Here is a 15,833-nt window from a genome sequence, read left to right on the forward strand (position 1 = left end):
GAAAGCGGACGTTAAACGATGATGATGATGATGATGATGAAGGCGGTAAGCTGGCAGAATCATTAGTACATTGGGCACGTTTAGCAGCACTTCTTACTCTATACATTCTGAATTCAAATACTGCTGAGGTCAACTTTGTCTTTCATCCTTTCAGGATTGATAAAATAAGCACCAGTTGAACACTGGGATCAATGTGATAAACTATACACTCCCGCCAAAAATTTCAGGCCTTCGGCCTATAGTAGAAACGCTTATCATTGCTATCGTTATTACTATGATAGAACCATTAGCATGGAGCACTGGATTAACCATTAAGTAAAATAAACATGTGCTTAGAGCATCAAGGGAAGGAGGTGGCACCACAGAAATGGTAAATGGTTTACAGCACAAAAGAAATCACTTTAAACTTGCTAAAATAATATTTGGGATGCCTTTATCGCTAACTATAGATGCAGATGTGTTACCTAAGATGAATTTTGAGGATCTGATCAAAGATTTTGCGATTCAAAAAAGTAGGAGGAAACTTTTCAAATATAAATAAAGTGGAAGTGTACAAAAATAAACATTTGTTTCCCTTTTACTGTTTTGTTTCATTTTGAAAATTAAAAATTTGTCTTATGGCTTGTTATTGCTTATATTTTGAATTACATAATCTTTTATGGGGGAACCAAAATCATTTAAGTGCTTAGGGCCTTGATGGAGCTTAATCCAGCCCAGCACGTTAGACAGAATGCATAGCAGTAGTTCTTTGATTATTTATGTTAAGTTCAAATACTGCTGAGGCTAACTTCCATCCTTTCGGGGTTGATAAAATAAGGATCCTATGAAACACTGAGGGAGCAAAGTAATCGCTTAGCCCCTTCCATATAAATTTCAGTCCTTATACCCATAATAGGAAGAACTATTATCAAGGTAGTGAGCTGTCAGGACCCTTAGTGCATTGGACAGAATGCTTAGCAGCATTTCTTCTGGCTCATTACATTCTCAGTTCAAATACTGCTGAGGTTGACTTGGCCTTTCATCTACCTAGGGTCAATAAAATAAAGCACTGGGCAAAAACTGGGGTTGATGTAATCAACTAACTCCCTTTCTGTAAAATTGCTGGCCTTGTGCCAAAATATGAAACAAGGGGGGCGAACTGGCAGACTGGTTAGTGCACTGGACAAAATGCATAGCAGTATTTTGCTTGTCGCTACGTTGAGTTCAAATTTTGCCTTTCATCCTTTCAGGGTCAATAAAATAAGTACCAGTTGAACACTGGGGATCAATGTAATCAACTCATCCCCTCCCCCAAAATTGCTGCCCTTGTGGCAAAATTCGAAACCATGATTATTAATGTTTTGAGCTGATATCAAAAATCCTTATATCTAGCATGTCCTGACTAAGTGGCTGTCTCCCATTTTGAGAAGGAGACTTATGTTCACTAGTTTCATAAATAATTTTATTTCGAGTGTGTGTGTGTGTGTGTGTGTGTGTGCATGCGCACATTGCACTATGAGTGAGCAATACAGTTTTTGTCAACCAGTTTCACTCACCAGGCATTGGTCATGCCAAAGCCATAGTGAAAAACACTCGAGTGATGCCGCACAGTGAGAATGAACCTGAAATCTTGCAAATGTGAAGTGAACTTCTTTGCTTCACAGTCAAGGTCCCCGACCCCAGAGTAAATGATTTCTTCTTGTTTCTTGAATATATTTGTGAGTATGTAAGACTGTGTGTGCAAGAGCATGTAGTATCTGTGCATGCATATGTGCATGCAAGTAAGAACGTGTCACATAAGAGAGTGTATATGAGTGTGTGTACGTATGCATGAGAACATGGATACATGCACATTAAAGAGAGAGAGAGTGTGTGTGTGTGTGAGATAAGGCAATAGAGTCCATGATAAGCATGTCTTCCACACATGCCCCTCTCTTACCACTAAACACTTCATTCTTAAACCTGTGTTATCAGGTGTGAGCCTTCTCCTCCCCACCCACACACGCACACCTTCCGCCAAATTATCAAACCTGAAGAACTGAACATCCTGACCAATGACAGACCAAATATACAGTTACCAAGGAAACATTAAGGAGTCTTCACACTATAAAATTAATTCACATCTATTAAAAATAACTTTAAAAAAAAAAAGTGAAGATTTCTTATCAAATACTTGGTTGGTGGAAGATTTGGGAAACTTCTATTAGATTAGGACTAGAAGTGATGGTGGTAATAGTATGATGGGAATGGTGGTGGTCATTGTGGAAGTGTAATGGTGGTGGTGAAGATGGTATTGGTTGGTAGAGATGGTGACATTGTCGGTGATAGTGATGATAAAGATGGAGGGGAGAGAATGGTGATGGTGGTGTTATTTAGCTTATCTGTACGCCCGCCCCGTGTGTGCATACATGTGTGTCTACTACATTATCTGTCGGCCATCTATGGGAGAGGGGCAGGGGGAGAGGGGAGATAGAGAGAGAGAGAGAGAGAGAGAGAGAGAGAGAGAGAGAGAGCAAACCATGGGATCGTAACATAGTGAAGCAGCCGGCAGGTCATTAAGACCCCGGAGACATAAAAACCTCCAACTATTCAGATATGATCCTTTGTGTTCTGAGTAAAACAAAATCACACCAAAGTCTGATTGGTCTTCCTTAGAGTCAATAAAATAACGTACCAGTCAAGTTCTGGGGTCAATTAACATTCTCCAACGCTCCCTAGATTGGATCAGATTTATAACAGAAAATTAAGCGAACGCACCACCGTGTCATGCAAATGGCACGTAGAAGCACCCATTACACTCTTGGAGTGGTTGGTGTTAAGAAGGGCATCCAGCCATAGAAAACCATACCAAATGAGACTGGAGTCCGGTGCAGCCTTCCAGTGTGCCAGCCCAGTCAAAGTGTCCAACCCAACCACAACAGATGTTAAATGATGATGATATATATATATCTATGTATATTTATGTGTGTGTTTGTGTTTCTCCCCCCACCATCACTTGACAACCGATGTTTGTGTGTTTATGTCCCTGTAACTTAGCAGTTCGGCAAAAGACTGATAGAATAAGTACTAGGCTTACAAAGTCCTAGGGTCGATTTGCTCGACTGAAGGCGGTGCTCCAGCATGGCCGCAGTCAAATGACTGAAACAAGTAAAAGAGTATATATACATACACACATACATACATGCCATCCAGAGCAACAATTATAACTATTGCTGACATGACTATTATGCCAGACATTAAATATGGTAGTTATGTCCAACACTTAATTTTACATCATTAATGATAATCTTCAGAAAAATTAGCAAATATTGTCATTTGAGAATGAGATTAAATGAATGTGATACACTAAAAATAAGAACAGGACTAGTTGAAGCAGTTGGGAACACGAAAAAAAAAAAAAAAAAAAAAGAAAGGGCAGGGGATCAACAAACACCCGGAACAATTTCATAGCAAATAATTGGCTAAAAACCTTGTAGAATATTGCACTTTTAGACACTGTAAACATCCCAAGAAAGTTGCCACACAAATTAAAACTATAGTGAAGTTAGACTGACCCAGTGAGATTAAAAAGTAAACATTGGACAGAGGTCAATGAAGTGTGGTCACTTTGACATTGCGCAGAGGTTGCATTATCAGGTGGGTGCTGAGGCTAATAACACAGCTCTCAGTTATTTCAGCCACAGACAAAACAGTTGTAAATACTTCCTGCAATCTACTTAACATATCTGGTCACTACACTGGGGAACGGACAAAAATAGATTGCAACACCACCACCACCACCACCATCACCACTGCAAATAACCAACCATCTCAAGTAACCCCTGTAATTACTCAATATACATAACATATAGATACATACATACACAGCACACCAAGACTATTACTATCAGAACGTACACATCTCTCTCTATACACACACATCTATACAAGCGCACACACAAATAGTGTGTGTTCCATTTTACAATGGAAGGAGGGGAGAGAGAAAGAAAAAACGCATTCAATACATGTTCAAGAGTATATATTTGAATGTGAGTCTTCAGTTTATTATTGTTGAAGTAAATATGGAAATAGGAAACTTGGAGTAGTGATTATCTAGTGAAGCCTCACTTTTTGAATAAGTGTGTATGTGTGTGTACATGTATGTATATCCGCATGTGTGTGTGTGTGGGGGGGGGGGAAGTAAATTTCCCTGTGCCTTTTGCCTTATCTGTCCACCCCCTACACCCACATCAATTACTTTGGTACATACCAAACAGCGCAATGCTCTATCAGAACGGGGAGAGGGAACAAACAGCCACCCTAACTGTCTTAGTGTAGATAGTGGGGATGGGGGGAGGGTAGCTCCAGCTCTGTCTAACCTCTACATGTTGAAGGAGATGGTGGGTAGAGGGAGCATTTTTTTTTCTCCCTAATATAAAAAAGGTCAACCCTTTTCTATTTCCCAAAGAGCTGGCTCCAAACCAGCTTCATCTTGGTAGTTCAATCTGTTAGAAATAACAGCCAAATCTTCTGCGAATCACACAATGTGAGGGTACATGAGATAACGTAGTTGGAGATACCCCCAGAAAAGGCGGGATGGTCACAGCTAGCACATCTTTAATTATAGATCAGGACTGACCAGGGGTTAAACAACAACTGCAGCTATTTCATATAATTAAATTGTTCATGTTCTAAAGGTAAGCAGGGTTAATACAGCTTTCCACTAAAAAAGGGAACATTTTGCAGTGAAGGTAAGGATCTTGTAATCTACTCTACAATCAGCTCAGTTCACTTCACAATATATGCCATAATATGAAGATGAGAGCTAAACCTCCTCCTGGATATGAGGTTAGTCTATCACAGATTAACATTCCCTTATGATCTGATATCCACTGGCATCTAGGTTATCTGAGCTGGAATATAGTATCTGCCTAGACAAAAAGAATTATCAGCAGAAGAAGTGAATATACATCACCTATAAGCAGATAGTTCATTAACTTAATTATGTAAATTATACCAACCAAAAATTCCTGTTTTATGTAGAAATATTTGTTAACTGATTACCAAGCTTGGTTAGATTCTGCTGATGGGAGTCTACTAGAATGAAACATGAATATAGTTGTCCCCTTCACCTGAAAACAAAAGCCATGTATTTCTTCTTCTAAACAAGTAAATTTACATCGCGGTTAACTCCTACTTATCTCCCTTCCCTTTGACAGTTGCTAACAATCACCGTTGGGCTTTTATTTTCTTCCTCAAACTAAAACAAATTTTAACTAATTGAGAATATTTTGTGTACAAGATTTCAATGGATTAGCTTTTAAATGAATTAGCTTTGTGGCATTTCGCCTGTCTTTATGTTCTGAGTTCAAATTCCACCAAGGCTTACTTTGCCTTTCATCCATTTGGGGTCGATAGATTAAGTACCAGTTGTAATCGACTAGTCTCCTCCCCCAAAATTTCAGGCCTTGTTCCTATAGCAGAAAGGGTTATTATTAATTGTGGTGGTGGTGGCCCCAGACACAGCTAAAAGACAGGAATATTCAGTTGAAAAATACATAAAGGGAGAGTAGGCTGAGGGTAGGAGGGGGGGGTGTAACAGTAGGAGGCCAGGGTGAGGGTGGCGAAGATATTACTATCTTTCTATCACTTTCCAATATCATTAAAGCCTGTGTAGGTATGTGTGTGTGTGTGTGGATGCATGTCTGCATACACATGTGTGCGCATATCTATAATTATGTACTTGTGATTGTATGAATGTATGTGTGTGTGTGTCCAATCAACAGTGTCAGATTACTTACCGTAACATACCACTAGAGTAAAGTAGGTTAATAAGAGGGGAACCCTGTATATAGGGTTGTATACATGTGAGTAGGACATTTTAGATGTGTGTGTGTGTGTGTGTGTAGGTCATTTATGTGGGTATGTGTGCATGTGTGGGACATTTTATGTGTGTAGGACATTGTGTGTGTGTGTGTAAAACATTTATGTGGGTGTGCGTGTGTAGAACATTGTATGTGTGTGTGTGTGTGTAGGACATTTTGTATGTGTAGGATGTGTGTGTGTGTGTGTGGGCTTGTATGGCTGTGTGATAGGAAATTTGCTTCCCAACCACATGGTTTTCAGTTCTGTTTCACTGCATGACACCTTATGCAAGTGTCTTCTTCTATAGCCCCAGGTCAACCAAAGCCTTGTGATTTGGTAGGCAAAAACTGAAAGAAGCTCATCTTAGGTGTATGTCTGTATGGGTGTGTATGTGTGTATGTAAGTATGGGTGGATGGGTATGTATGTGTGTGTGGGTGGATGGGTGTGTGTGTTAGTTACTGCCTCCTTGCTTTGACATTGCATGATAGTCGTAAACAAGTGTCACCGTCATGCATGCTGTGTTCAATCTTCCCTGAAAAAACATCTCAGATCAAGGGGAAATATTAACTTACCTCACATCAACTCAACTTGCACAAAATAAATACCAGCAGGTATTTTTATTTGACACTTGCTCAAGGTGCAGTGGAATAAGTTTGAAACTGCAGCTAATGCGACTGAGCAGTAAAGTTGTAAACCATTGCACCAGCTTCCGCCTAACCCTCCTCTTTCAGAGACGGAGCTGAACAATATGAATATTGTATTAACGTGTTAATTGTCACCAAGTTAGAAGAACTTTGTTCATATAATAATCATAACAATAACTATGGTCAGTATTAATGTTGATGGTAATCAGTAGTCACAAAATATCAAACATGCTGTGTGATATGATCACATGATGTCACTTCACATGCTGTGTGATATAGTTACAAGATATCACCTAATGTGCATAATATAGTCACAAGATATCACCTAACAAGTTGTGTGATATGGTCACAAGATATCACCTAACAAGTTGTGTGATATGGTCACAAGGTATCACCTAACAAGTTGTGTGATATGGTCACAAGATATCACCTAACAAGTTGTGTGATATGGTCACAAGGTATCACCTAACAATTTGTGTGATATGGTCACAAAATATTGCCTATCATGCTGTGTGATATGATAAGATATCACCTAACATGCTTGAATGATATGCAGTGGAAATTACAAATAGAAACAAGATGTTTAATGCATGAAATGATGGTTACCGTTGGTTCAAGGTCTGCTTTTCTGTATCAAAAAATATTATTTATGGAATAAATGAATATGAAAACTGAATGAAGATGATTTATGCAGGCAAACAATAATAGTTAGTAAGAAATAACAGTTTCCATAATCGTGGCACAATTAGTAAAGGGTTAACGGGATCGTATAATAAAAGTCAGTCAAAACAATTGTTAATTTTAACCATGTGGTACACTGGCTGCAAGACTGGGTTAATGATTAGTCTCCATGCTAAATCAAAACATTCTGTATATGTACCTGAGATCAATGAGTGTCATTCGACGTGGCCTCAGTGATTGCTGTTGTTTACGGGTGATCTGTGGGGTACCATAGATGTTTTGGACATCAAACATTCTCACTAATTTGTTTGGCTAAAGCTAACTTGGACAAAACTTGAATTTGTTCGTTGTTCTGTTTTCTAGAAACTCCTTCTTCCTTCAGTTTGGTAACGTTGAACAGTTGTTTTTAGCAAGTTGGCAGCAGATGAAGAATCTTAGGTCCAAACTACGCAGTATTTTTAAGGGTGACCTGTGACCTTAAAAGGGCTTTCAGTTTTTCCTTGAGCAAAGAAGGTGACAAATTTCTAAACGCTCTTCATTATGCCTGTCCAAATGAAGGAAGTGGGGGGTGGAGAAAGAAGTTTCTAGAAATGATAGTTGCTTGTAAACCCCAGTAAAGGGGTGGCTATTTTGTGTGAGTGCGCTAAAGAATCATTGTGCAGACGATGTGAAAGGTTGGTGATAAAACAAGCCTCCTCCTCCTCCTCCACACAGGCCTCCTTGCCTCATTATTATTATTATAATGTAAAAGCCAACATGTGACATTCAACAAAGGAAATGACAATATTTAAACATTGTTTCGGTGTTGTTTCACTTTGTAACAACATTAAACTCACTGACTCCAGCTGGCTGCCTCGTAAGTAATTAATCTTTCAGCTAAATGGGAATGTACATACACATACATATATACATACATATACATACTTTTACATACATAGACATAAAAGCCCCCACAGCTGCTCACTATATTCTTCACACACATATATTTATAAATATAATGTCAACACGAAATCTCTGATAACTAACTTTTGGTGAGTGGAACATTCAAAGTCAGCTGAGGGAGTGAAGAAGCTATGCCAGCCAAGTGAAGCAGTGATATTAGCTGAATGAAGCAATGATATCTGCCGAGTGAAGCAATGATATTTGCCGAGTGAAGCAATGATATCAGCCGAGTGAAGCAATGATATCAGCCGAGTTAAGCAATGATATCAGCCGAGTGAAGCAATGATATCAGCCGAGTGAAGCAATGATATCAGCCGAGTGAAGCAATGATATCAGCCGAGTGAAGCAATGATATCAGCCGAGTGGAGCAATGATATCAGCCGAGTGAAGTAATGATATTAGCTGAGTGAAGTAATGTCAGATGAACGAATTAATGATATCATTCAGAGAGAGGCACTTGATACTAATTAAGTTGTACCACAGTTACATATCTTTATAGAATCATAACTCTGCAGTGGTCATAAACAAGGTAATGACATGTCTATTCCAGTCATAACTATACCAGTCACAGTTCTATCAGTTTTGTGTATTTACATCACTTCTTTTGAGAAGTGGATGTTCAGAGAGTTACTCAAATATTAATAGGTCGGTCAATTTTTCTGGACATTTCCTGCACAGTCCTGCAGTCATGGTGGTAGTAATGGGCTGGTATGGTCATTGAATGGCCCCATTGGGTGATGGTCAATAAGATCAGAGAGTGCAACGGCAAAAGTAAACCATGATTCCACATTTTGAGAGAAACGACTTTGTGGAATTGAATTTCTTGAGTGGTCTGAAATTAAAATCATAAAATAAAATTTTTTTTTTTTTTCATTTCATATAATTCATATAATATATGATATAATATAATATATATATTATATATATATATATATTATATACAGATATATATAGTTGAAAAGGGGGTTAAGAATTCATACAAATCAAAGGTTATAGGTAAAAAGTAAAAGTAGAAACAGCATGGAAGTATGTTTAAAGAAAAAGAAAATAGTCTTTAAGCATACTTCCATGCTGTTCCCACTTTTCTGTTTTACTTAGACACACACACACATATATATGCAGAGGTTACTTTATATACATGTATATATATATATATATGTATGTGTACGCAAATATATACAAGTGTGTATGTGTGTTGGGTTTTTGTGCATGTTAGGTTTGTGTGTGCATGTTGGGTGTGTATGTGTGTGTATATGTAAAGTATACAGGTAAATGGATGTTGTTGGTTTTGACACAGCATATTCCAATTGCCACATCAATGGAACTACTTGAATTTGCATGTAAGTGACTGAGTATTCCACAGACATGTAACCTTAATGTAACTCACAAACATAATCTATGCGATGAAGTGGTTTGCAAAGCTGGAGCTTTGAATCACAATAAGTTCATCAACTGGACGTCAATAGTCTCCGTCAACCTGAAGCATTGGTCAAAGACACTTGCCCAAGATGCCATATAATGGAATCAAACTCTCAGACTCAGGATCCAGGAGGTTATCCAAGGACAAGAAAAAACATTATAGAAATACTTCATGTTGATACATCTCACTTCAACTGGTTCCAACCAGCAAGCCATGTCCATTTGTTACCAGGAATATTTCAAGATTGGAATCAGTTCAGTCAACTCTGATAGTGGCTTTAATTAGAGACATTATTGGCAGATAGAATCAGTAAGAACACCAGACAATATATCTTTTGGTATTTAGTTACATTCTTCCATGACCAAGAGTTCATTTCTTGCCAAGGCCAACTTCACCTTTTAACCTTCCAGGGGGTTGATAATTATCAACAATCACATCATGATATAATTAAATATACCCCCACCTCTCCACAACACTCTGTGGCCTTGTCAACTGATATTAGGAAGTATTATTAATTATTTTGCTTTAATTAAAATAGAACACACACATGCACAAACACACTATCTTTAGTACATATATACACATTTATACACACTAGCTTTTCACCTTTAAATACATACACACACACGCACACACAACTGTGCTTTATATGGCAGTTCTTCAGCTTTGATCAACCAAACTACCTACTCATGGAACTAGCTAGCACCTAAATGACTGAGAATTCCAGATATGTATTCCGTTAATATATTCTCCAACCAGAATTAGTGCGACGCCTTTGAATTCCAGCTATAGTCCAGTCTGACAGGCTTCCATGCAGTTTCCATTTACCCAATGTCATTTGGGTCCGTGCTCAAAGACACTTGCCCATAATGCTTTGCAATGGGATTGAACCCTAGACTTCATGATTGTGAAGCAACATTTCTAACAACTTGACTACAATGGTGGAGGCTGTAAATGCCTGAATTTCCAATTTTAGCTTCATAATTAAGAGTGAGTGCTGTAAGCTAGCACAGATGAAATGCTACTAAGCATTTTTGCCTGGCTTGCTAACAATTCTGCCAGCTTGCCATAATAATAATAATAATAATAATAATAAGCATAGAAGGCGTGGTAAAAGAGACAAATGTATTAAACATCTGAGTGCTGTAAGCTAGCACAAAAAGAATATAAATGCAAGCATGGCTGAGTCAGTAAAAGAGTGCATTGAGATGTTAGCTAAGTGTAAGGATTCAAAATGACAATAAAGTGGTATGAACACAAGTCAGAAGCTGTGATGAAGAATAATAATTACAAGATTTTATGGGATTTCTCTATAGAGACTGACCATACTAATAAAGCAAGGAGACCAAAGAAGATCATAGAGGATGAAGGGGAAAAAAACAATATGGTACTATAGACTTTGAAAAACTATATGATGATAGAGTGGATACCAAGAAACAAGGAAGAACCCAGTCCTAAACCAGCGAGATGAAAAGATTGTGTAAGACTAAGATGAGAAATGTTTCTGAGGTAATTGGTGCACTTAGCTCAACACCCAAACTGCTGCCTACAAGGCTGAAGGATATTGGAATTGAGACGTGCATTGTCAACTTACAGAAAAGTGTCATCCTGCATTCTGCAAGAATCCTACAAAAGATTGAAATTTGAGGGAACTTGTTGTCACCAAACCTGAAGAGAAATATCTGTGCTAATTAAATTAGCATGTAAAAGCAACGACAAAAATTATTGTTATTATCATTACTAATGAGACAAACAAATAAAAGCTGCAGTGTGTGTGTGTGTGTATGTGTGTTAATCTATTCCAGTTGGAATGTTGGAACAATTGGCAGAGATAAGAAACATTAATGGCAGCGTTAATTACTGATTTTGAAATGAAAGAAGACATTTGGATAATAAAAGTAGTTGAGAAAATGTCATATTGGAACAAAATTGCTTTTTAATAATCCTTTCTACTGGAGGCACAAGGCCTCAGATTTGTGGGGAGGGGACTAGTTGATTACATCGACCCCAGTGTTTCACTGGTACTTAATTTATCGACCCCAAAAGGATGAAAGGCAAAGTCAACCTCGGCAGAATTTGAACTCAGAATATAGCGACGGGCAAAATACTGCTAAGCATTTCATCCAGCATGCAGGTTTAGTGATGTGATACAGTCACATCACTAAACTGATGTGACTGTACCAGTAGTAGTGCTGTATTTGTTACCATGGTAACAGTTAGTAATGTGACTGTATTAAAGCACACAAAAAAGTGATGAATAACAAGAGTTAACAACACTTGCATCAACACCAAGACACAACTGCCATCACACATCATACCACCACCACCACCACACTCACACCTTTTACACTACCTCCACCACTACCATCACACCAACACCACATTACCACCACTACCATTAGAGAAAGAATCAAATTTTCTTGTAAATATCAGTGAAATGTCAATGATAAAGAGAGAGAGAGAGAGAGAGAGTTTAAATCATTTCATCACAGCCGAGATGTGAACTCCAATATTTTGTGCCAAATACTAGAATCCATGGCAGTCCAATAGCAGGTTGCTTCAGGAAAGCATGAATTTATTGGGAAAGTTTGTATGACACTGATAGAGGAGTTTCAAATGTTAAGGACAAAGTCCTCGGTTGAGGAGAGAGAGAAAGGGAGAGAAAGAAAGAGCTCTGCACCAGTCCTCACCACGTAGGTGTCACCTCACTCAACAGATGGCATCTAGAAAGCTTCATCCCTTGCACTAACCAATTTGGCTGTGTGATAAGAAGTTTGCTTCCAAATTACATGGTTTTCGGTTCCGTCCTACTGCATGGCACTTCTACTTTAGCCCCAGGCCAACCCAAGCCTTGTGAGTGGATTTGGTAGATGGGAACCGAAAGAAGCGCATCGTATATGCACACGCACGCATGTGTGTGTGTGTGTGTTTGTCCTTGCCTTAATTTCACGTGATAGTTGTAAATGAGTGTCACTGTCGTATAAGTGGTGTCGGTCATTTCCAGTCTTTCATGAAAAATATGCTTAGGTATAAGAAAATATTCCCTTGCTTGGAAACAAGTGAGGGTTGAGGACAGAAAGGGCATCTAGCTGTAGAAAATCTGCAACAAATTCTGTCTCACCCATGCAAACATGGAAAAGTAGACATTAAAATAAGGCGGAAGGTGTGTGTGTGTGTGTGTGTGTGTGTGTATATATATATATATATATATATATATATATATATATATATATATATATATACATACATACATACATACATACAAAATTAAGAGGAATGACCACCAAAGTGGACTCCTAATATGCTAAATATAAATGAATCAGGCTGTGAGTTGTATTCTTGAGCAAGACACTTTATTTCATGTTGCTCCAGTTCACTCAGCTGTAGACATGAGTTGTGATGTCACCTGTGCCAAGTTGTATCAGCCTTTGCCTTTCTCTTGGATAAACACAGTGACACGGAGAGGAGAGACTGGTATGCATGGGCGACTGCTGGCTTTCCATAAACAAGCCTGTCCAGACTTGTGCCTTGGAGAGGAACTTTCTAGGTGCAACCCCATGGCCATTAGTGACCAAAAGGAGTCTTTAACTTTTACATACACAACACCTGTCCCTACACCAATAATCTCTTGGCCCAAATCCCAATACCAAATCACCCTAAACTCTCAACAGCATGTCTGCCAACATCAGAGTGATGAAAGCTTTCTGGTACTTTCAATATTTTAGTGAAACAGGGCTGTTGCGTGTGTGATTGCTCTTATAAATACTTTTTAATAACATTCTCCAACCCATGAGTGACCATTTCAACACAGCTAGTCAATCCCATCTCAGTATCCAGCATATCCATCCACCATGGGACATCACACTCCGAACATCATCTAGCCTAGGCTCCAACAAACATTTCTTCCTAACTCCACCCCACTAGCCTGTGCTTATCTCTGGACACCATCAAAAATACTTCCATAATTATTTTGCCTTAATTCTATTTCATCTCACTGTCTTAATATTTTGAATGAGTGCAAATAAGAACAGGCAAGTGGATACCACTGCTTGCATTGTCCGTGTATATGTGTATGTATCTGCAGTTCTATTATCAATAAATGTGTTTATATGGAGCCTGGTGTAGCCATCCGGTTGCACCAGTCCTCAGTCAAATCGTCCAACCCATGCTAGCATGGAAAGCGGACGTTAAACGATGATGATGATGATGATGATGATGATGATGATGATGATGATGATGATGATGATGTGTTTACTGCCATGAATGTGAATATTGCTATTAACATTCTTCTTGTTTCAGTCATGAAACTGGTCAACACCACCCAACTTTCTCTTAAAAACTATCTTCCCTTCCTGTTTTAAACTTCCCACTCCTTTAACCCTCCTCCTACTCTCTCTCTCTCCCCTCCTCCTCTAACCGATTTCCTCACATTCCTATACAGCAACCTCTCTGCCATCCCCCCTCACCTGTTATGTCCAGACACTGTGGACTAAGAACAAAGCAAATGATTTTCTCTTCCTCCTCTGACAAAACTCTGGAGAGTTCTCTCATGGCATCCTGTGAATTTTAGAAACACACACACGCGCATTTATTTATTCGTGGTGTTGGTACTAATGAATGCTATGGATGGTGTTGGTAGTGGATGTTGTGGTGTAACTCCAGACCATCATCATCATTTAAGTCATATTTTCTATGCTGGCATGGGCTGGACAGTTTGACAGGAGCTGATAAGACCAGGGGCTACACCAAGTTCCAGAGTCTGTTTCGGTTTGGTCTCTACAGTTGGATGCCCTTCCTAATACCAACCACGTTAATGAGTGTACTTGATGCACTATACAAACTACAATTAAACAGACGTATGACATGTAGTGAACAGATCCACAGTTCCTGAGAAACATCGCTTAACACAGCTGGAGGCCCCCATTCCACTGCATATAAGCTAACTCATCATACCCCAAGTCAAACCAACCCACTAAATATAAAATTAGAACACCTCCAACAAAATATTGTTGTGGTGATGTGGTCAGGTGGTTGGTGTTTTGGTAGAGTCATCTTGATAATAATTACTCATAAACACGTAGTATTAGCAACACTAGCACACCAAGTAGTGGAATATAAATCATAATGGTATTTATTGTAAGCCAGGGTTCTGTTTTACTAAATGCCACAATGTCTCATTTAACTCTTTAGCATTCAGATTGCTCTGTGTCAACTGTAAAGCTTATTGATTTCCATTGTTTTGAATTAATCGTGCAGAATCTTGTAGTTTCAAGATTTCAACGATTCGATTGTTAATACTTTGAATGATATTGTGCAAGGTAAATGTGAGAGGCTGAATCTGGTCTGGACAAAAAAAAAAACAGGTAGAATATTTGGGCCTGATATGGCTGGTTTAAATGCTAAAGGATCAAAGAAGATAAAATGAATTTTGAGAGAGTCTAATCTGTAAGTGGCAACGAAGAAATAATGGTCTCTGAGATCAATCCTAAATATCTCCAAATTCAAGCAAATGAATTCCATGGAAGGAACCAATTGTTCCAACTAAATTTTACAATGTCACACATCAACAGAACAGTTGTCAGCAAGAAACAATAGCCAAGTATACAAACCAAATGTTGTGATAAAGTTTAGAATGTTTTCATTGTTTCAAAGACAAAAATGAAATGAAACAATTACTTGACTCTAACAACAATAAAACCATTAATATAGACAAAAACCAACCACTGAGAACCACATCAAATAAAAAAAAAACATAGCAGACAAAAACTGAATTTAAAAAATGTAACTGTTTTCATTTGGTTAAAATAATGTCTTTTTGGTCTATGTTTCACATTTCTAAGTGACAATACCAAATATTTTTAATTTCTCAACAGATTTTCTCCTTTTGGAGAAACAACACATTCTCTAATGGCAGAATTTGTCAATGAATCTGTCTCGAATACTCATTACTTTTACTAATTAGATCAAACCATATAAACAAGCTACAACTACATCTTTTTCTTTAATTGGAAGCTTATATATATATATATATACATATATATATATATATATATATCATATGTGTGTATGTATATGTGTGTGTGTGTGTGTGTGTGTGTATATATATATATATTTCTATGTGTGTGTGTGTGTGTGTGTGTGTGTGTGTATATATACATGTGTGTATGTGAGAGAGAGATTTTCTAAAAATAATCTCCATTATGGCTACACTTGTCTGTCTAGTTTCTGGTTTGGTTCGTTTTAGGGTTTTTTTTTTATTTCTATTTATTCATTTTGTTTTACTTCTTTTGAAGCATTCAGCTTCTTTATTGATTCTATTTAG

General features: G+C 38.0%; 1 protein-coding gene across 3 annotated transcripts in view; it reads right to left on the reverse strand.

Annotated features, from left to right (window-relative positions):
• The window catches only part of LOC106869848 (uncharacterized), a 204,614-nt gene that overhangs the window by 153,260 nt on the left and 35,521 nt on the right, over nt 1-15,833 (reverse strand). For 2 of the 3 annotated variants that reach the window (XM_014915761.2, XM_052975037.1), the window contains exon 2: nt 7,349-8,923. The exons of the other annotated variant lie outside the window; for it this stretch is intronic. In XM_014915761.2, the coding sequence (XP_014771247.1) occupies nt 7,349-7,443 (95 nt within the window). In that variant the 5' untranslated portion in view covers nt 7,444-8,923. The remainder of the gene's footprint in view (nt 1-7,348; nt 8,924-15,833) is intronic. 3 annotated transcript variants of the gene reach the window in all.

The sequence above is a fragment of the Octopus bimaculoides genome, chromosome 20 (genome assembly GCF_001194135.2).
Source record: "Octopus bimaculoides isolate UCB-OBI-ISO-001 chromosome 20, ASM119413v2, whole genome shotgun sequence".
NCBI classification, from domain to species: Eukaryota; Metazoa; Mollusca; class Cephalopoda; order Octopoda; family Octopodidae; genus Octopus; species Octopus bimaculoides.